General features: G+C 36.8%; 1 protein-coding gene across 1 annotated transcript in view; it reads right to left on the bottom strand.

Annotated features, from left to right (window-relative positions):
- Positions 1-21668, bottom strand: part of LOC105498385 (neuronal growth regulator 1) — an 895160-nt gene that overhangs the window by 203403 nt on the left and 670089 nt on the right. The window contains exon 5 of the mRNA XM_071091171.1: positions 5993-6113. Within this exon, the coding sequence (XP_070947272.1) occupies positions 5993-6113 (121 nt within the window). The remainder of the gene's footprint in view (positions 1-5992; positions 6114-21668) is intronic.

Below are 21668 nucleotides of genomic sequence, written 5' to 3'. Positions count from 1 at the left end.
GACTAATAACTTTATATATGTATAGGGTATAATGTGGTGTTTTCATATATGTATACATTGTGGAATGACTAAATCAAGCTAACATATCAGTTGCCTAAAAGCCTGCGCTTTTGCCTAGAGCAGTTAAAATGGTCATGAGAAATCAGAAAGCATGTATTTCTAGACCTCAGGCTTGAATTTAAGGTAATCTAGAAAAAGAGGAGGGAATTCAAAGCTGCAGACAAAATAACAAAATTCTCATCTAAGACAAGATGGCAATATCATCTTCACAAAGTAATACAGATCCACGTTTTAGCAATACCTACTGAAATACTAGTATATTACAATTCATGCTTTTAGCCTTAATTCTAAATGAGCGTACTATTCTCAAACAATAGATTAATTGAATTTCATATCACCAAAAACATTTGCTTAATGATATTTTGGATGTTCTGAAATTGTCTTTTCACTGCATATGCATATAAAGAGTATATTTCTACTTAACAACCTTCTATATTATTAAGGAAAAATGTTTAAATATTTGGCTCTGTTTATAACTCTAATTTTCCCAAGGCTTAAATAAATACAGAGTAAAATTAAGTCCACTGATACTCCTCATTCCAGGTGTGCTGAAATAAACTGTGATGATAAAAAATGACTATCTTATCCTAAGAGGTAATATTTTAATAACTGGTATATAACATTAGTCACTCTCATGGTGGAATAAACTAAAAACCAAATGACTAATATTTCTAATATAAAAAATACTTAGATCATGCATGAGAGAGATAGTGTGGGAGCCATTTTTGAAGATGGCATCAGATGACTTTCACCTCTTGATATTTATGTCCCTGTGCTGTCCCCTCTCACATTGACAATTTCAGGGCATCCAAAGTCCCATTTAGCAAATGCTTTTGATGACGTGAAATCACATTGAATAAGGTTTCCCCATATAGTTAATAATATATTACGGATATGAGAGAGTATGACTTTTGAAACTAGGTTATAAAGGACATGGCAGCTTCTATCTAGCTCTCTCCTGGATCACTAATACTGGATGAAGCCCGTTACCTGTGGGGACATCCACGTGGCAATTAACTGAGTCCATCTGCCAATAACTAGCACTACTTGCTTGGTGTGTGGGTCAGTCATCTTGGAAGCAGACTCTCCAGCCCCAGTCAAGCCTTCAGATGAGTAGCACCAGGTGACATCTTGACTGCAATCTTATGAGAGACACTGAGTGATAACCATCCAGCCAAACTGCTCCTGGATTTCTGACCCACACAGGCTGCTTGAGATAGTTAGTGCTTATTGGTTTTAGCTGCTAAGTTTTGGGTTAATTTGTTACCTAGCAATAGATAACTAATAGTGGCATCAGAAACAAGGGAAAGAACATGGGTCGAGAGGTTATCACATCTAAAATGTCTTGATGGTCATGCAAAGCTGAATGCTCTTCAGGTTAAGTCTCTTGTGCCTCAGTTTTTTCAACAGTAAATTGATGACAGTAAATCTTATCTCACAGAGGTCTGAACAATAAATGAGATAAAAGAATTCAAAGAAACTGGAAAGTGTTTTTTTTCCTCAGTAACTATATATTTCTTTCTTTTCTTTAAATTGTGCTTAATTTTACAGTCTTTCTTTTAAGGGGTTTTAAGCTGATTGTTGTTAGCACACAGAAATGGACTTTACAGGATGTTGAAGACCTGCAGGCAGAGATAGGGCTATGGATGTTCAGGCACTGCCTCTGTTTTTCATTTGTGTTTATTTGTTTATGTTTATCTGGATGAAGAGCTGGTTTTGAAGATCTTGATTTAAGATAAATGAATATTTATAAACATTCTCTCACATAGAAGTAAAGTGATCATATAAGTTATTTCTGAGTATTTATGTAAGCCTGAAATTAAAAAAAAAAAAAACAGTCTCTAGGAAACAAAACTCTAGATCATGCAGAGATAAACTCTGTTCCTCTCTGACAGGGTCTCTGACAGCTTCATGTTCCCAGTTAAAGACCTCAGAGGTCAAGAAATCAACTCTGAAACATGCTGTATCTGTTTCTGCTGTGTTCCTCTTGACTCAATTTTTCTGTGTCCTTGACTAAATAAATTGGCAAATTATAAGTGAGTGTTTGTACGTGCAGTTTCTTATTTTGCAAATCCGTAAACAACTTGGAATGCTTTTACTCTTGGTATTTCACATTGACATTTCAAATAAGTTTTGATAGACTCTTAAGGGCCTTGACCTACACTGGGTGCCATAGTATAGGGGTTAAACCCATAGACTCTGCATGAAGATTTATAAGACTTCCTGGGTTTAAATCCCAGTTCTGCCACTAACTGCATGAACTTGTGCAAATTACTTAAAAGCATTCTATGCTTTGGTTTCCTCAGGCAAAAGTTAAGAATCATATTTACCTTACAGGTTTGTTTTAAGAGTAAAATGGGTAGCCAGGCGCGGTGGCTCACGCCTGTAATCCCAGCACTTTGGGAGGCGGAGGCGGGCTGATCATGAGGCCAGGAGATGGAGACCATCCTGGCTAACACGGTGAAACCCCCTCTCTACTAAAAATACAAAAAATTAGCCAGGCGTGTGGTGGGCGCCTGTAATCCCAGCTGCTCGGGACGCTAAGGCGGGAGAATGGCGTGAACCCAGGAGGCGGAGCTTGCAGTGAGCTGAGATCGCTCCATTGCACTCCAGGCTGGGCGACAGAGCGAGACTCCGTCTCAAAAAAAGAAAAAGAAAAAAAAAAAAAAGAGTAAAATGGGTAAATATTAGTAACTTAGAACACTACCTGTCCAACAGCAGGTGCTTGCTAAATAGATAGCTCTTTATTTGTTTTTATTTTTTCATTTTTTTATTTTTTTGAGACAGAGTCTTGCTCTGTCTCCAGGCGGGAGTGTAGTGGCATGATCTCGGCTCACTGCAGTTTCCGCCTCCCGGGTTCAAGCGATTCTCCTGCCTCAGCCTCCTGAGTAGCTGGGACTACAGGTGCCTGTCACCATGCCCAGCTAATTTGTTTTATTTTTAGTAGAGATGGGGTTTCACCATGTTGACCAGGGTGGTCTGAATCTCATGACCTCGTGATCCACCCGTCTTTGCCTCCCAAAGTGCTGGGATTACAGGCGTAAGGCACCGTCCCTGAATAGCTTTTGATTTTGATGAAATAAATAATTGAATGGCTTGGGCGTTTATGGTGAATCTACATAGTGAGTGCAACCATTCAGCAACCAGAATCTTTCTTTTTCCTACTCCCTGCGTATGCTCAACTTTGCTTTACTTTAGTTTTGAAAGGAAATTAATCATTACCATGATATTTGAGAATTTGAATATTGCCTCAAATATATCCCTAAAGATGATAAATGTATGCTTCACTCTGAACTGAAAATATGCTTGCCTTTCACAAGTGCATTTGATTTTCACAGCTGCATTTTTCTAGGTGTGTGAGTGTGTTGGGGAGGACATTGATTGGGGAAAATCAATCTACTTTTTCCTTTTTAGCAAATGGTTCTGAACTCCTTTGAAAATCTAATAAAAGCTGTAGTCCATCTCCACAGCACAAAAAAAAAAATCACTGAAGCTATGATTGTGGGCACCAATTGGCCCTTTTCTATATTTACTATAGGCCAAGAAAGTGGACCGAGGATTATTGTAGGATTTTTTTTTTCTTTTTTTGACAATGGTTGCTGAATTTAGAAAAGAGAAAAAGGGAGAGCAGAAAAAAAATCCAGGACATTGCTTCAGAAAGTATTGGAAACAAAATGGCCTTTAACAAAGAAGGTCTGATTGTTAGCTTTTAAGAAATTAATGACACAAATTAAAAAGTGACTTTGAAAGGTATATAAAATAGTCTGTCAGTGATATTTATACAGTGTTTTGTAGAGAACCAGGGATTTGGGGGACTCCTGCAATGATGTCCTAATTTATAGGAGGGTTGTGAACAGGTAGAATTGAGACTCCATTTACCCAGCATCTTCTAGAGAAGTGCTGTGTTCATAAATATTACTTCTTGGGCTTCCAAATAAGATTGTACATGAACAAAGAGTTCCATAACTTACAAAGGATTGAGAACCACTTTTCTGGATATTTGTCCATATAGATAATTACAAACTGAAACTTCTCAACCTGGGTTATCAAAATCTGAGAAAGGCTATATTGGCAGATGTACAATATTGTAGGGTGAAATGAGAGTGCCCACAGACCAGTTTACCTAATTCTCAGTATATAAAAATATGGAGTCTTCTACTAAGCTACAAAAAGGCAAATTTAGAATTGGCAAAAGCATATAAATTAGTAGAAAGAATTTAAAAATTGAACAACCCAAATTATAGAATAAGTTGCATATAAAATAGCTAAAAAATTTTTTAGGCAAAACTCAGAAGAAATGAGACAGTTCTGGGGATATTCTCCCTTATTATTAAGATTGATTGTAAAAAGGGATATTGTCTTCCACAAATCTTTTCATTCCAGTTCCAGAAAAAAAATACCTGCTGGTATCACATACATTCTTATCCTTTGTGGTAATATCTAAATCCTTATATAATTTCACCAGTTTTCTGTTCAGATATTTAGCTGAAATTTATTATGAGCCATGACATAAGTAAATGATATCATTTGGAGGTGTCTCACCCAAAATCTCATCCTGGATTTAATCTGAATTGTAATCCCCATGTGTTGGGGGAGAGAGCCATGGGCTGTGATTAGATCATGCAGGCAGTTCCCCCATTCTGTTCTCATGATAGTGAGTGAGTTCGCACAAGATCTGAAGGTTTTATAAGGGAGTTTTCCCCCTTTTGTTCGGCACTTCTCTCTCCTGCCGCCTAGTGAAGAAGGACGTGTTTGCTTCCCCTTCCACTGTGACTGTAAGTTTCCTGTGGCCTCCCTAGTCCTGTGGAACTGTGAGTCAATTAAACCTCTCTCCTTCATAAGTTACCCAGTCTTGGGCAGTTCTTTATAGCAGCATGAGAACGGACTAATACAGTATGTAAACTCTCTCTCTCTATGTGTGTGTGTGTGTGTGTGTAAACCATATATATGGTATATATATACACACACACATATATGTGTGTGTATATATAGGATATATATGGTATATATGCCATATATATATACACACACATATGTTGTACAGTATGGAATTGCCAACACTTGGCTTTTTTGACTTTGAAAGTGGGAATTCCATATAGTTTAACCTAGCATTTGCTTGAATATATTCCTCCCTAGTTTTGATGCAGAATCTATACAGTATAGATAATTCCCTCTTCTCTGCATTATAGACTCCAGTTTACCCACAGGGATCCTGTGACTTTTTTGCTGGCTTGATAACAGCATTTGAAGAGGTCTGAATGAGCCTACTGGCTGAAAGTAAAGAGAAAGTTGTCAAGTCCTGTCTTATCTTATTCAGTAGCTCTTGCCAAGATTTTTGGGTCTTCTCAAGGGAGTAATCACACAGAGTTGAAATTAGAGCAACCCTAAAATCCCATTGGTTAGTCCTGTAGGCATGCATTTTATCTCCTCTACAGTCTCTTTAGTGACAGAATCTCTAAAACACAGTGTCCTATACAACAAAATGTTAAACTATCTTGTGGGAGAATAAGGCAGGTGAAAGGATTGAGGCGTATCAAGGAAGCCAGGCAAAGACAGCAATTCCTATTGCTTTTGAAGTGCTCTTGTGGAAGCTGTACTCAAGTCCTTTAAGAGCTGGTTTACTTCCCAAATAAACTGAGTTGCCAGCAAGAGCAATGGTGTGGTGTTTCAGGAGGGAGGGGAAGAAATGAAATGCATCAGTGATGGGGGATTTGCAGGCATTTCTGAGATCACACAAACCAAAGTGGACATTTCTTCTGGATGCTATTAGCTACTCATCCCTCCCACATGGGCCCCTTCAGTTTGCTTGCTGGAGAGGAGGCTGCTGAGAATCATTCAAGCCAGTTAAAGAAATTGCCTCAAGTAAGTATCTGAAAAACAAACACATTATCTCAAAGTGCTTAGAACACAGTAATAATCACAAAGTCCTTACTTCTTCTCTCCTTTGTACCATTCAAAGGCTGGAGGCGGCACACCTGCACCTTCGCATCTTATCAGGCCACTGCGTCCTGGGGTCACGGTGCCAGATTTAATTTCCTGAATAGTAGGAGCAACTGCAAAAGAAACAAACAAACAAATACTAGTGGATAAGTACAAATAATCCTCAACAGAAATATGACACGCATATATTTTTATTCCTTCTATATTCAAAGCAAACTTGTGCCTGATAGACCAATGCATCATATTTTCAGTGTTTTATGCTTCAAATACAAGACTAGTCATTTTCAGCTTCATTTTTCAAGTTGAGCAACAGATGAATGTTTTCAGGGAGTGCAGAGTAAATGCAATACATTTTGGCCTTCCTTCCTATTGGAAAAATGGCATTGGTGAGGGTAACACTTCATCTGTACTCCAGTCCAACTCTACTGTAATAATAGTTCTCATCTATTGGGTGATCACAGGGAGCCAGTCACTGGGCTAGGTGCTTTACATTCTCCATTTTCTCACAAAAATACTCTAAGCTTGATGGTATTATCTCAATTTTACAAATGTGAAAACTAAAGTTCAGAGATGTTAACTGAATTGTCAAGGTCACACAGCTACTTAGTTGCAGAAGTTGGCTTTGAAGTCAGGCGTGTTAACTCAAAGCCTGGGCTCTTGACATATTCTGTGTTTTTTCCTGCCTCCTCCCTATGCTTTAGTAATTTAGTGATTTTTTTTCTTTAATGTAGTTTCTTCTGTCTGAATGCTGTTTTTCCCATTTCCACAGATTCAAGATCCATTTTAGGCATCAGTGTCTCCATGCTCTTCCCTATTGCTCTAGCAAGAAAAAGTTTCCCCTCCTCTGCGTATCTGGATCTCTCATACCATGAACGTTCTATCATATATTGATAGAAATGTATTGCATTGTATCATGTACTGTATTTATGGGTATGCCAGACTTCCTTTTCAGTTCTTTGGAGGCAGGGATAAATATCTGATTCATCTTTGTATATTCCAAGATTATTGCACAGTGCCTAGCACAGTGTGATGCTTAAAAACCTTTTTTTTGCAGCATAACTTTTTTTTTTTTTAATCCTTCACATAGTTATTCAGCTGTCAACATGTGCCAGGCATCTCTCAAGGAACAAAGCAGTTAATTGCCCTGGGGTGATGAAGCTTATATTCTAGATGGGGTAACAAATGAGGAGACAGACTATAAGCAGCAGATGTCGCAAATTAGTAGTTTAAATAAAATGTTAGAAGGTGATAAACAATACAGTAAAATAAAAACAAAACCGTTATAGTTGCAAGGTAAGAGGAATCAGAGAAAGGAATGGATTGAAGTTTTCGATAGGGTAATCTGAGTAGGCCTCATTGAGATGCTAAGATTTGCACAAAAACTAGATGTGAATGAGTGAGTTAGCTATGTGGATATTTAGAGACAAAGCCTTGTAGGAAGAGGGAAGAGCTTGCAGTAAGACACTGAGGCTGAAGCTAGCCTAGTTTGTTTAAGAAATAGCAAGATTGGTGTGGCCGATACAAGAGAAAGGAGAGCAGGAGCAGATAGGAACAATTTTCAGTGGATTCCAAGTTTATACCAAAGAGAAACAAAGGATGGAAGATTGGGTAGGACCTCTTGGGTCATTTCAAGGAATTGACTTTTATTCTAGGACAAATGGTGAATCCCTGCAAAGTAGAGATAAAATCTGATCGGTTTTTTGAAAAGATGACTCTGACTGCTGTGTTGAAAAAAGACCATCGTGAGGCTAGGATAAAAGTCTAGGGATAAAGTAGGGAATGCAGTAAGCAAGGCCAATGAAGGTGGGTGGCTCACGTCAGGGTGGTAGCAGTGGAAGTGGTGGAAAGTTATTGGGCTTGTGGTCTACTGTGAAGGTGGAGCTGATAAGATTTCTAGACAGACTGAAGTGACATAGAGAAAAAAAAGAGGAGTCAAGGGTGATGTAATTTGGCTTGAGTAGCTGAAAGGTTATTGACTCAGATGAAAAGGACTGTAAATAGAAGAATTTTGGAGGGGGTTGGGCACAGTAGATCACACTTGTAATCCCAGCAGTTTGACGGGCTGAGGCGGGTGAATCACCTGAGGTCAGGGGTTCAAGACCCGCCTGGCCAACATGGTGAAACCCTGTCTCTACTAAAATTACAAAAATTACTCAGGCATAGTGGTGGGCCCCTGTAATCCCAGCTACTTGGGAGGCTGAAGCGGGAGAATTGCTTTAACCCGGCAGGCAGAAGTTGCAGTGAGTTAAGACTGCCATTGCACTTCAGCCTGGGCAACAAAAGCAAAACTCCATCTCAAAAAAAAAAAAAAAGAAAAAAAAAAGAATTTTGGAGAGAAACACTAGGATTGTATGTATGCATCTTTTCATAAACATTTCCTTTTCTACCAAGTTTTTAACATACTATAATTCATATTTCAAATAACACTATAGCAAATTATTCAACAACTAGAATCTTGAAGATACAAAAACTAGTTCATTCAGAAATATGGCCTAAGTGTGCACTGTGGATATATTTTGATTTATTTGGAAAGCAATGAAAAAGTACAGTGTTTAATGTTTTATCAATATTCAGTGAACACTGAATATATAGTTTTCAACATATGAAAAATTATTGCACTTTTATTTCTCTGTGGTGTTTTTATTCTTATTATTTATAGTTCTAGAAAACATTGCAAGGAAAATATTTTTGTTAAAGTACTTGCTAATAAATTGGTGAAAATTAATGAAATAATATTTCCAAAAAATGTTTGCATAAGAACTGTTACAAGATAATATAGATACATATATATACACCAACACACACCTGGTTTTATATATATAATATCATATGTATAACATTTATAATGTACATATATGTATATACACCCTTATATATATGGGTGTATATACATATATGTATATTCACAAACACAATATAAGAAATCATTTCATAATTTTAAAATTATTTTGTTAAGCAAAGTTTCATGTCACCTACAAAAGTCAATGAAATATATTAAAAAACTATAAATAAAACTCCATGTACTTGTCAATTATTAAGACACTGCTCATAACAGGTACAGGTAAGCTTGTATTTTCACTATTGTTCTCACCTGCTTTAATCTCTCTTTCCTGTCACACAAACAGGTTGTAATCTTTTATGATATCTAATTATTATTGAAGATGAAATAACCATATGCAACAGGAGATCCATCACAAGCTTCTATTGATAACCTGGTTAGTTTAATTACTCTCTTGTTTGTCAAGGGGGCCATGACTCATTATAAACAAAAGCATGAAATCTGGAACATTGTGTGAAAACCCAGGCATAACGAACCGAAATCAAAATCTAATTCATCATTAAAAGGCTTTTGTGCAGTACAGTATACATACGGCTCAGCACTGGGTGCTTTACCACACAAGTTAAAGGGACATGATCCTGTTATCTAGGGCTTCGTGGGCTGCTATGATGGACACCAAAAATGGAAAGATACCTAAAATGTCTTATGAAAAATATGGATAAAGAATGAATAAAAAATTAATAGCATTAATAATATGCACAAGAAAAAGTCCTAAGAGCATTTTGCAAGGTACAGAGTTAAACGTCCAAGTGTTGTGGAGTAATCAATGTGGGGAGAAGATTCTCATGCAGATATCCCTTTGTGGTTAAAATTATAAACTTGAACCGAAAGCCTCTATTGATTTTACTTGGAGACATAAAAATTCTTATTACATATTCATATTACTGTGCATCTTTTGGAAATAACTTGTTCAAAAAGAAAAGGATTCATCCATTTATTTATTCTTTATTCCTTTGTTGATTCAACAAATATTTGTTGAATCAGGGATCACATTAATGAAAAAAATAATAATATTCCTGGCCTCACAGAGCTGATACGAAGTGATACAAACTAAGATGAAAACAGAGCAGGGTGAAACAAAAAGGAAGAGCAAGATATGTTATTTACTATGTTGCATTTCTAAGAGATCCTTGATGATAAGGTAATATTTGAACAAAGAATTAAGTGATGTGAGAAAAGGAATCATTTAGCGATTTGTAGAAAATTATTATAATAAGAAACAGGAAAGGCAAAGGTCCCGAGTGGAGAGCATGCTTGAGGTGGAAACAGGTTTAACAGGACTAAGTTTAACACACTGTTTTAGAAATAGCAAAATGGTAATCATTGCTTGAGTAGAATAGGTGAGAATAACCTAGAAGAGGAGTTGGGGCAGAGGGGCCTGGAGCCCAGATTCTATAGGGTCTAGTAGCCCGTGATAAAAGCTTTGAATTTTATTCTAAGCTGCTAAGATTTTGCAGATTTTGAGCAGAGTGACATGATTTAGTTAAAATCTTATAAAGATTATTTGTCTGTTGTGTGGAACATGGTCTGCAAAGAGGCAGGAGAGGAAATGGGCAGAATAGCTACGGGGTTGTAGTAATCCTTAGGATAATGAGAAAGTCATTGGCCAATGCATAGAAAAGGCAGAAACTGAGGAGAGAATGCAATTAAATAGATCATTGCTCACATTGGACCTGAACCAACTCATTTTAGTTAACTGGCATTGACTGAGCATTTCCAGTGGATTCCAAGTTTAGAAGATTCTGATTACTCTGTATAAATAAAAGGATTCTATGTGTACAGACATGTCTGATAATGCCCAGAGAATTCCTTTCCACAGTACTTCTTAGAAATTGTGATGTACACGTAAGTCTTATGAATCTTTTATTTCAGGGGTCCCCAGTCCCTGGCCCTGTTAGGAACTGGGCTACACAGCTGGAGGTGAGTGGCAGGTGAACAAATGGAGCTTCATCTGTGTTTACAAATGCTCCCCATAACTCACATTACTGCCTAAGCTCCACCTCCCGTCAGATCAACGGCAGCATTAGATTTTCATAGGAGTGTGAACCCTTTTGTGAACTGCACATGCAAGGGATGTAAGGTGCACACTCCTTATGAGAATCTAATGACTGATGATCTGACGTGGAGCTGAGGCACTGTTGGTAGCACTGGGGAGTGGCTGCAATACAGACTAATGTTAGAGGGGAATTATACACAGAGACCATAACAAATCAATTGCTTGCAGATTCATATCAAAACCCTATCAGTGAGTGGCAAGCAACAATTAAGCTGCATCTGGTGGTAGACTCTATAATGGCAAATAAGTTGAGGTATTTCAATTGCACAGCTATATCTGGTGGCAGGCTTTAAGTCAGAATCTGAGACTTTAGTCTGCATGTGGCCCACCCATTATTTTATTTACCACTTCGGTCTGTGCCTCTTTCTTACACTGCATACTTGTCTCAGCCACAGTTTTGGTAAGCCCGCAAGCTAACCCTAGCCAAAATGAGTAAAAACCAAACATCACTGGAGAGCTTCTTTGAAAAGGGGAAAAGACACAACAACCCTAAGACTGCCAACAAAAGAAAGCTGAATTTAAAAGAAAATACCAAGAGTCTTACTGAAATTACAGGTTCATTGTAACAGGTGATTCACATTCTCCAAACCCACTTTGTATCATATGTGGTGACTGGCTATCCAACAAAGCCACGAAACCTTCAAAACTGCTTTACCACATGGAGACCAAGCACCCTGCATTAAAAGACAAGCCTTTGGAGTTTTTCAAAAGGAAAAAAAAATGTAAACATAAAGAACAGAAGCAATTATTGAAGGCCACCACTTCATCAAATGTGTCTGTACTAAAGAGCGTGATTCTTCATGACTAACCACATTGCTAAAGCTAAGAAGCCCTTTCCTATTGGTGAAGAGTTGACCCTGCCTGCTGCTGAGGACATTTGTTGTGAACTTCTAGGAGAGGCTGCTGTTCAAAGGTGGCACGTATTCCTCTTTTGGCTAGCACCATAACTAGATGAAATAGCGGAAGATATTAAGGCATCATTGTTAGAGAGGATTAATGAATCGCTGTGGTATGCAATCCAGGTTGATGAGTCTACTGATGTTGACAAGGCAACAATACTTGTTTATGTGGGATATATTTTTCAGGAGGATGTTCAGAAGGATGTGTTATGTGCACTTTTGTTGCCAGCCAACACCACAGCTGCAGGACTATTCAAGCCTCTGAATGATTACAAATCAGGAAAACTGAATTGGTTATTTTGTGTTGGTATATGCGTGGACGGAGTTGCCGCCATGACTTGATAGCTTTCTGGTTTCACTATTTGGGTCAAAGAGGTCAATTCTGAATGTAAGTCTACACGTTGTGTCATCCGTAGAGAAATGCTAGCTAGCTGGAAAATGTTACCTGAACTAAAATCATTTTGCAGAATGTGATTAAAATTGCCAATCACGTTAAAATACATGCCCTCAACTCACATCTGTTCCCACAGCTCTGTGAGGAGATGGACACAGAGCACACATGCTTTCTCTTATACACAGAAGTGAGATGTCTTTCTAAAGGTGGATCACTGGCCAGAGTTTTTGAATTCTGAGAGCCACTGCAGAGATTTCTTTTAGAAACACAGTCACCAATGGCAGCACATTTCAGTGACACACAATGGTTCACAAAACTTGCTTACTTGTGTGACGTACTCAACCTGCTCAATGGACTCAACGTTTCATTTCAGGAGAGAATGATAACCGTGTTCAAACTGGCAGATAAAGTGGCTGCATTCAAAGCCAAACTGGAATTATGAGGGCGACAAATGAACACTGAGATTTTTGACATGTTTCAAACATCAGCAGAGATTTTGAAAGAGGCTGAGCCAGGACCTTCTTTCTCCCAGCTGGTGCATGATCACCTAGCTCAGCTTTCAAAAGAGTTTGAGCTTTACTTCCCAATCACAAAAGTCACCCGAACTGGGAAGGAATGGATCCGTGACCCATTTGTGAATAAGCCAGGTGAATCAACTTTGTCCCTGCCGGAAGAGACTCAATTACTTGAGATTGCAAATGACTGTGGCCTTAAAAGTACATTTGGGACAACCTCAAATCTCCATGGGTTCTGGATTAAAGTCAAGGCAGAATATCCTGGGTTGCCACAAAGGAGTGAAAAACCTGCTTCCATTTCCAACATCCTATCTTTGTGAAGCAGGGTCTTCTGCAGTCACAGCCACCAAAATGAGATCATGGAGTAGACTGGAAAAGCAACACACTTCGGGTGTCACTGTCTCCCATCACCCCCAGATGAAACTGTCTAGTTGCAAGAAAACACACTCAGGCTCTCACTGATTCTACATTATGGCGAGTTTTATAATTATTTCATTATATATTACAATATAACAATAATAATGGAAATGAAGTGCACAATAAATTTAATGCACTTGAATCATCCTGAAACAACCTTCCACCCCACCCCACTGTCCGTAGAAAAATTGTCTTCCACAAAACCGGTCCCTGGTGCCAAAAAGGTTAGGGACTGCTGTCTTTTAGACAGACCCTTTTCCAAACTTATGTGACCACAGCATTCTATAAGGTTTTATTTGAGCATTTTGTGGGTCTGATATTTCTTGGGATATATTCTGGATATGTCGAATTACTGGAATAGTGGATCTCTAAGCTGTATTCTGCATCATAGGTTATGCGGTCCATGACTTTTAAGGTGAACTGTAATTCTGGCTCAAGAGGTTTCTAAGGGCTCATGAGCTATAATATACTCACAGATTTCATGTAAGGAGAAGGCTTCAATTATTTGTGCCATAAGGATATGGTCATTTATTTCCCTGGAACAGATGTACCTGACAAAAATTATAACTAATTAAATCTCCAACTGGAGCTGTACAGTAAAAAATTACAAATATCAGTTTGGCCAAGTTGTATAAAACACTCATTTTCCACTACAATGTTCCATGTTTTAAATAATCATGTGGGCTCTTTCTTAGAAAGTTGATCAAATGAAAAATCTGAGTGATTGCTTCCAAGTCTATTTCTCCTGCCACTACACTCCCTCCATTGCTCTGTGAATTTTGGCCTGGCACCGGCAGTGTAAGCTGTTTTTACTGGGAGTAGGGATATAAATTTATGCATCTTCATGTGTTTATGTTTCCAGAACTGTTTTTCTTTCTGTAGATATAGCCTTTTTTTCTTCTTAGATGTAATCTTTCAATAACATTAAAGTGGCAAGGAAGGTGAGTGCTAGAGTCTCTCAGATTCACCAGTAGAATAGCATCCTTTGGAGTGGACTATGAGCTGAAGTAATTGCAGAGTGGAAATAAAATCAATTTCAGAGGAATGTTATTAGACATATGTGAGGAAGAGCAAGGAACAGATGTTGGGGAAAGCCAGCAGTGAAAGGGTCAACACAACGTATTTAATACCTGTGTGATTAGAGGCTCACCAAGGAGGAGCCTTCCTTTCTAATTTGCTCAGTGGGATTACTTCTTTGCATTGCTTAGCTAGTCATTTCAGGATGAAGATAATGAAAAGTTCTTCATCCAAAACTCCAGGCTCTGTGGATGCAAGAAACAGAACCTCTGCACTTGGCACCCAACAAGCCTAATCAAGATTCATTTTCTTAGTTACATCACAATGGCTACAAATATCTTCTTCCTCTTGTGCCATCCTCAGTGGGAGCTTTAGTTATGTACACAGTATTGTTATTATTAAAAACGAGTAAAATCCAACAATTATTTTAATATACATACTAAGTTGAGGTAGTTGAAAGGAAACTTTAGAGTTTCAATGGCAAAAGAATTTGAACATCACCCTATCCCCTTAAAATGATGGATGATTATGAAGACGCCACGTTAAATAACTGCAACAATAAAAAAGGGTGCCCAGAGAAGAAGAGTAGTAACATGTTTCATGTTAAATACTGAAACAGTATAAATAACGTTGCCCATAGAGAAATAGTGAATTTAGAGTCCAGAGAAGAAATCAGTCCTACAAAATCCACATGCTCTGAAAATGCTGTGGAAAATAAGCATGTTGACCTTAGTCTATATTTAGGATTTACATACTACATTAAGGCAGTCTTGGTCAAATGGACAGTCTTTGGAAAAATTTTAAGATTTTCAGTATCTCACAGAGAATACATAATATAGGATGTGTTCAATATATTATTGTTTCATAGGAGGCCAATTATAGGTAGTTAAAAATTTCTTACTTGAAGTTAGGTTGAAACTCAGGGTGGGAAACAATGACAGTCTTTCAAAGGTTGTTATAGATCTCACAGAAACATATCACAAGGTCAATGAACTCTTTTCATGGAGCAAATATGTCTTTGCCTAATGAATTAGTTTCACCTTAAAAGAAGTTAATATTTAAAAAAATCAAACTTCCAAAATATAGTTGAATCACAATCTTTATAACTTAAGGACTTTCACATTGAATTAAGTCTCCAGTCAGCATTCAACAGGGATGAAAATAATCAAGTTTATAATGTACCTCCAGCTTCCCCCACACCTTAAACATTTACACAGTGGTGAAATAATGCAGTAAAAAAGCACTGTTTTTCAGTCCAACAAACGTGGCTCTAACATTTACTGTGTGAGGTACTTAACCCTTTAAATCCCAGTTTTCTCACCTGTAAAATAGACAGCACTTACTTCACAGGATTGCTGTATGGAGAAAATACAATAATTCAAGGAAAATGCTTCCTACTGCTTTGCACTGAGTTAGTTGTCAATAAAAACATTAGCTATTTTAAAATTAGGATTATTACTGGAGAATAGAGCATTATAGTCCTGCTTCCTTTAAGGGCATGGAATCATGATAAGACATGGGCAAAAAAGAAAAATGAGTTTTTAAAAATTCATTGCCTTGGTACTGCAAGAATGTGATTAATTTAATTAAAACCTGAATGAGTATATCACATTTTACTCTCCCAGAATTCCATCCATAGCCTACCTTTACAGTGTAATCAAGAAAATCTTTTCTGAAAGGCAGATGTGGTAAACCTTGTATTCCTCTTTGAACATGAAATAAGAGGCTTGGGTTCAATGTGAAAAAATGTGAAAAGTGTATGTAACACAAAGGCATCTTTTCCAGGAAAATATGCAATTGTGGTGGTACACTACTTGGGCATATAAAAGATCATGTCAATTACATTAAACATATGATGAGGTCATTTTCTTTTTCACAAGAAAGACAATAAGTGAAATTTTACATGTTAACTAGACCTTAATGTTTTTTAAAAATATTTAATATCCAATATGACAGAGTACTAAGCTGTGATCTTTGATTCCCTTGTAATTGAAAAGGTGCAGAATAAAACAAAATTATTTGGTAAATAAATTTTCAGAGAGCAGAGATATATGAGTACATACGAATTCTGATTTTAGGAGGATGAATGATGTCTCCAACACTAACTCTGTAAACCCTCAATAACAATCTGTCCATTGTTTGAAACTATTATCCTAAGATATTGTTTTCCTAATATCAAGTTTAATGTTATTATATTCAACTTTTTCAAGGGGTTGAATTTATTAAGCTAGCATTAGTCATTTACACTGTGGTAAAAATGATCTGATATTGTGTTGATTATGAGTATGTGCATGTTAGAGGCCATTAGATGATGGATGGATGGATGAGTTACCTGTGACTCATGAAGTGAATAAAAGTGCAGTAAGAAGAGAAAGGGTTATATTATGAGTAGTTTGTTGGTGCTAAAGCAGAATTAATTCATATTGTTCTTTTAACAGCGGTTAGCACTGGTTAAATTACAGCTTGAAGTAGCTGTCCCCTTGCAGTCAGCAATGCTCACTCCAGTGATGCATCCACTGTAAAATATGTGTGAAATTTATTGGGCCATCAGCTGTATCAACAGGAATTAAATGGTTCACTGTTTTCCTAGCTGTTTGCCAAACTTTCTTTCTTTCAAGTTACTCATGATCTGATCTCTTCTCTGTTGTCAGTCATGCTGAAATTATAGCTGTATGTGATTGATTTGGATATATTGGACAAGTTTGCAAGTATTGTAAAAGTTGGGATTCTCTGAATGTATCTCTATTCTCAGCAAGCACAGTCTTGTAAATAAAATTGCCCTTCAGTACAAACCTTACAAATCCTAAAACATTTGAATGCATTTTTTTCTAATACTGAAGCTGTTATAAACTTCCTTATATAAAAAAGTATTTTTAGTGAATCTTCAAAAAATAAAGATTAGAAAAGTGCAGACTCTTTAGATCTCTGTAAAACATTAGAACATTTTTTGGAATTTATTAATGAAAATATGTTTCTACTTATATTAATCATTCAAAGTATGGTGTTAGAGCTTCCATGATGTTTATTGTTATGTTTTAAGTCATCATACACTTTTAAAGACTAACATTGATCTCTCAAAATGTGAATGAGCCAAGCTTGTATATACATTCGAGATAGGTGAAGTCAATCAATTGAAAAAGTAATGGCAGCAAATATACGTGGAGTAACAGATGAGGATAGCATTGATCGGATCTTCCCTTAGGCCAGTCCTCACTGGATCATGTTTCCCTCTGTTTTCAGAGCCAGTTTCCTCCAAAGATCTAACAGTAAATCCAAAAGCAGCAGGGAGCCTTGGGGTGGTATGACTTCTGCCCTCTCAGAATAATAACTGGATCTGATTTCTTAGGTTACTGAATGGTTTATTATTTCTTCTTGTTACTATAGCCTTTGAAAATCTTAAAAAAGAACATTTTAAAAGTTGATTAAAATTCATTTATTAGAATTGTTTAATTCTCTAAAATGAATAATTCATTTTGTTAATATATTCTAAAGAATTACTTTCCAAACACACTGTGTTATAAAAAGAAAAAGAAAACTTTCAGTATCTTGAAAGGAAAAGAAAAAAATAAGATTCATGTCGTAGAAATATAGTTGTAAACTACCTGTATCTCCCTGCCTCTACCCAGCCTTCAATTACGTGAGTGCAGAAGTTTAGCAAGACTACAGAAAATATGTTAAGCGAATGACATTTTCCAAAACTACAGATATAGATTCCCTAGTAAGAAAATGAACATTAAACCACTTTCATCCCCCACCCCCCCCATTTATTTTGACATGGCAATTGCCTACTCAAACCTGCATCTTGGAGGATGTAACGTGATAATATTTCTGTATGGTTCAAAGACTAAAGCCACAGAGGTAGTAACTGTGCAACCAGTGTGCTTTATCCATAAACTTGCCATGAACTTACAAACAAGGAGGACAAAAAAAAAAAAAATCCTAGTAGGAAGTGATAGTAGTTGTAGAATTGAGAGGTAATTTTTTTTCTCATTTGAAAAACATAGCTTTGGACCCTTCTATTTATGAAGAAAGAAAGCTAAATCAGAACATGCACAGTAAGTAGTAACTAAGAGCAAAAGAATGAGAGACAAAGTAGGAGAGACATTTTACCTATAAATAGTGTATCTTAAAGAAATCAGAAGATGTGGGAGGAGGGGTGGTAGGAAAACTGTAATTTTCAGAAAGAGTAGTATGGGTTTATTTGGCGCCAAGGATGTTTTACAAGAGAAAAAAAAGTCATCCTTCCTAAAATGATTAAATAACATGGTATGAGAAAACTCTGCCTAATAGCAAAAGTAATTTGACAAGTGAAGAGAACATCAAGAAAGGAAAAGTCTCACTGACAAAACAGAAATTCCATGTCAGCAAGAGCAGCACATGAATAAATTATTAAAGAATATGTTTGGGTTCTTTCCATTTTGCTCAGGAATACATATATATTTTGCTCTGAAATGCAGCTGATACTCTCCTTATAATCTCAATCTTATTTAATGCCCTTTTAGTCAAAGTCACCAGATCCTGTCTATTACTGCTCTGATCCTGCAAAGCTTATCTGTGCATTTGATGAACAGTTACTATTACTAGTTCATCAATGTCATGAAGAAACATTTGTAAGTCTTGAGAGATGCTATAATCTTGTTGGTTCTGCCTTTAAAATACATCTGAAATCTTACACTTCTCATCACTCTTATAGTTATCATGCTGGTGCTAGCTAACATTACTTCTTGCTTGGAATATTTCAGTAGTCTCCTAATTGGTCCTCCTGGTTTTGGCTTTTGCTCCTGTTACAAATCATTCTCAGCACAGTAGCCATAGTGTTTCTGTTAAAACAAGACAAATCCTACATCCTTGCTACACACAACTATGCTTCACTTCCCTTGCATTTTCAGAATAAAAGCCAAATTCATTACAAAGGTTTGTAAGTCTCTAAATGATCAACCCTCTTGCCACTTCTGTGACCACACCTCTGACCATGGTCTCCCTTGTCCAATCTGCGCTAGCAATATTGGACTGTTTCAAATTGGTGGAACACAAACCAAGAGCGCCCCTACTTCAGAGTCTTTTTATTTGATACTTCCTCAGTCTGGAACAGTCATCCTTCAGATATTGACATGTCATGCTTGCATCCTCATTTCCTTCCAGTCTCTGCTCAATGTCCACCTTATTAAGGAGGTGCTCCCTGACCTCCTATATAAAATAACAATCCTACTCCCTTACTCTTCAATCCTTTCCTTCTTAACTGTCCTTATTGTTCTCCATACCAATAATCTCGATCTGACATAGTGTATATTTACTTCTTTATTGCTAATTGTCTCTCCTCTCTCATTGGAATGTACACTTCACAAGGGAATAGTCTTTGTGTTGTTAGCGATGTATTCCAAGTCCTAAGACCAGTGCCTGAAGCATAGTGGGCACTCAGTAAAAAATAAAATGCTATTGTTGTTTAAAGAATAAAGTAATCATGAAATTATTTATGTTAGAGAACTGTTGCACATTTTCCTGTATGCCAAAAAAGATATCATAATTTCATTCCCCTTTGCTGAGTAGAGCATTTCTGTAGCATTACCATTTGCATGTTTAAAATTCCCATTATCATGCGCCTCTAAAACAAATAATGCAATGTCTGCATATATGTTGCTTTCACATTTTTGATATGTTTTTCTGTGTATAATACCTTGTATTTTTCTTTATACTTACATGAATAAACACAGACACACACACACACATACACAGACACACACACAATTGACCTTTTGTATTCATGGGCTCCACATTTGGGGATTTAACCAAGGAAGGCTTAAAAAAATATTTGAACTAAAAAAATAACAATATAATAATAAAGCTACAACTAAAAGTAATACAGTGTAACAGCTATTTATATAGCATTTATTTAGTATTAGGTGTTATAAGTAATTTAGAGATGAGTTAAATCATATGGGATGATGTGCATAGGTTCTATGCAAATATGCCATTTTATATATAAGGAACTAGAGCATATACAGATTTTTATATCCTTGAGGAGTTCTAGAACCAACCCTCCATGGATACTGAGGGAAGAATGGCTATATGTGTTTAGTTGAATATTTATTTTATGTCTTATTTTTCTATATTTTATATGTACTTAAATTTAACGTATTTGTTACAATACTTAGATATGATAAGGCAGGTGTCCCCAAGCCCCAGGCAACAGACTGCTGCTGGACATATCGTGTGCTTCTAATATGAATAATGCAATGTCTGCATACATGTTGCTTTCACATTTCTGTTGTTTCACTGCGTAATAATACCTTATAATTTTTTTTATACTTAAATGACTATACACACAGCTGCATAGAAGGAGGTGAGCTGCAGGGTAGCAAGCATTACCATCTGAGCTCCTCCTCCTGTCATATGAGAAGTGGCATCATATTCTCATAGAAGTGTGAACCCTATTGTGAACTGCACATGTGAGGAATGTATGTTCCTTATGAGAATCTAATGTCTGATGATCTGAGGTTTAACAGTTCCGCCATCCCCACCAACCCCTCAGTCCATAGAAAAATTGTCTTCCACAAAACCATAAACCACCCTGGTGCCAAAAAGATTGGGGACTGCTGTGGTAAGGAACAGATTATCTGAAACTAAATGGTTAATTTAAAATTTTTATTTTATATATTATGAAATATCACATGTAACACTATATAACTAGGCACTAAAATACTATATATCTGGGCATCAGAGCTCTAGAAAAAATTCAAGTAGTATTTGTCTATGGCTCCCACCAGTACATTTTGACTCAGAAAGTAATCACGGATCGCTTTTACACTAATGCCATTTTTTAGTCAGCTGTAGACACAGTGATATTGTGTGACAAACAATCACTACATTTTAGTGACATATAACAATTATTATCTATTTCCACTCCTGTGTCTCTGACATATCTTTAAAGCCCATTAGCCAAAGCAGCCACATGGTCAAGCCTGTTATCAATGGGGTTAAGAAATATTCTTCATCTACATTTGGAAGGGACGGGGAGTCAGTATTTTCCAAAGAATTGTCCAGACTATTACTTAGAGGTAGAGTTTTCCAAAGTTATTCATTCTCAAAATCTTCTATGTACCAAAGCCAAAGAGGGCTCTATGGGTCTGCCTTGAAGAGAAAGTTTGTTTTATCTTCTGTTGAGAAAATAAAGTGTCTAAAATGAATTGTGGATTCCACAGTAATTCAATGTGAATAATATATGAATGAAGATAACCATAGAGAATAGAGCTGCTTGTGAAAACCAAAATGACAGCAAGTGCTATACAAACCAAGAGTCTGCAAAACTAGCATCTCAGGAAGGTGTTATGAGAGCTCACAAGAAAGGGTGACGGAAACTTACCATGGGAGGACTTCCCATTTCTTCAGTGACCACACAGGGAATGTATTTGGAAATTGAAAATTACCTTCTATTTTTATATGTCATCTATTCACTCTACTTTTGTTCTGAATTATTGTCTCTTCTTTTAATAATTTATTTACTCAGTGCTCGAGGTCAAGGATAGATTAAAAT

This window comes from Macaca nemestrina, chromosome 1 (assembly GCF_043159975.1).
Source record: "Macaca nemestrina isolate mMacNem1 chromosome 1, mMacNem.hap1, whole genome shotgun sequence".
Classification (NCBI taxonomy): Eukaryota; Metazoa; Chordata; class Mammalia; order Primates; family Cercopithecidae; genus Macaca; species Macaca nemestrina.
This window is presented reverse-complemented; position numbering and strand designations above follow the sequence as displayed.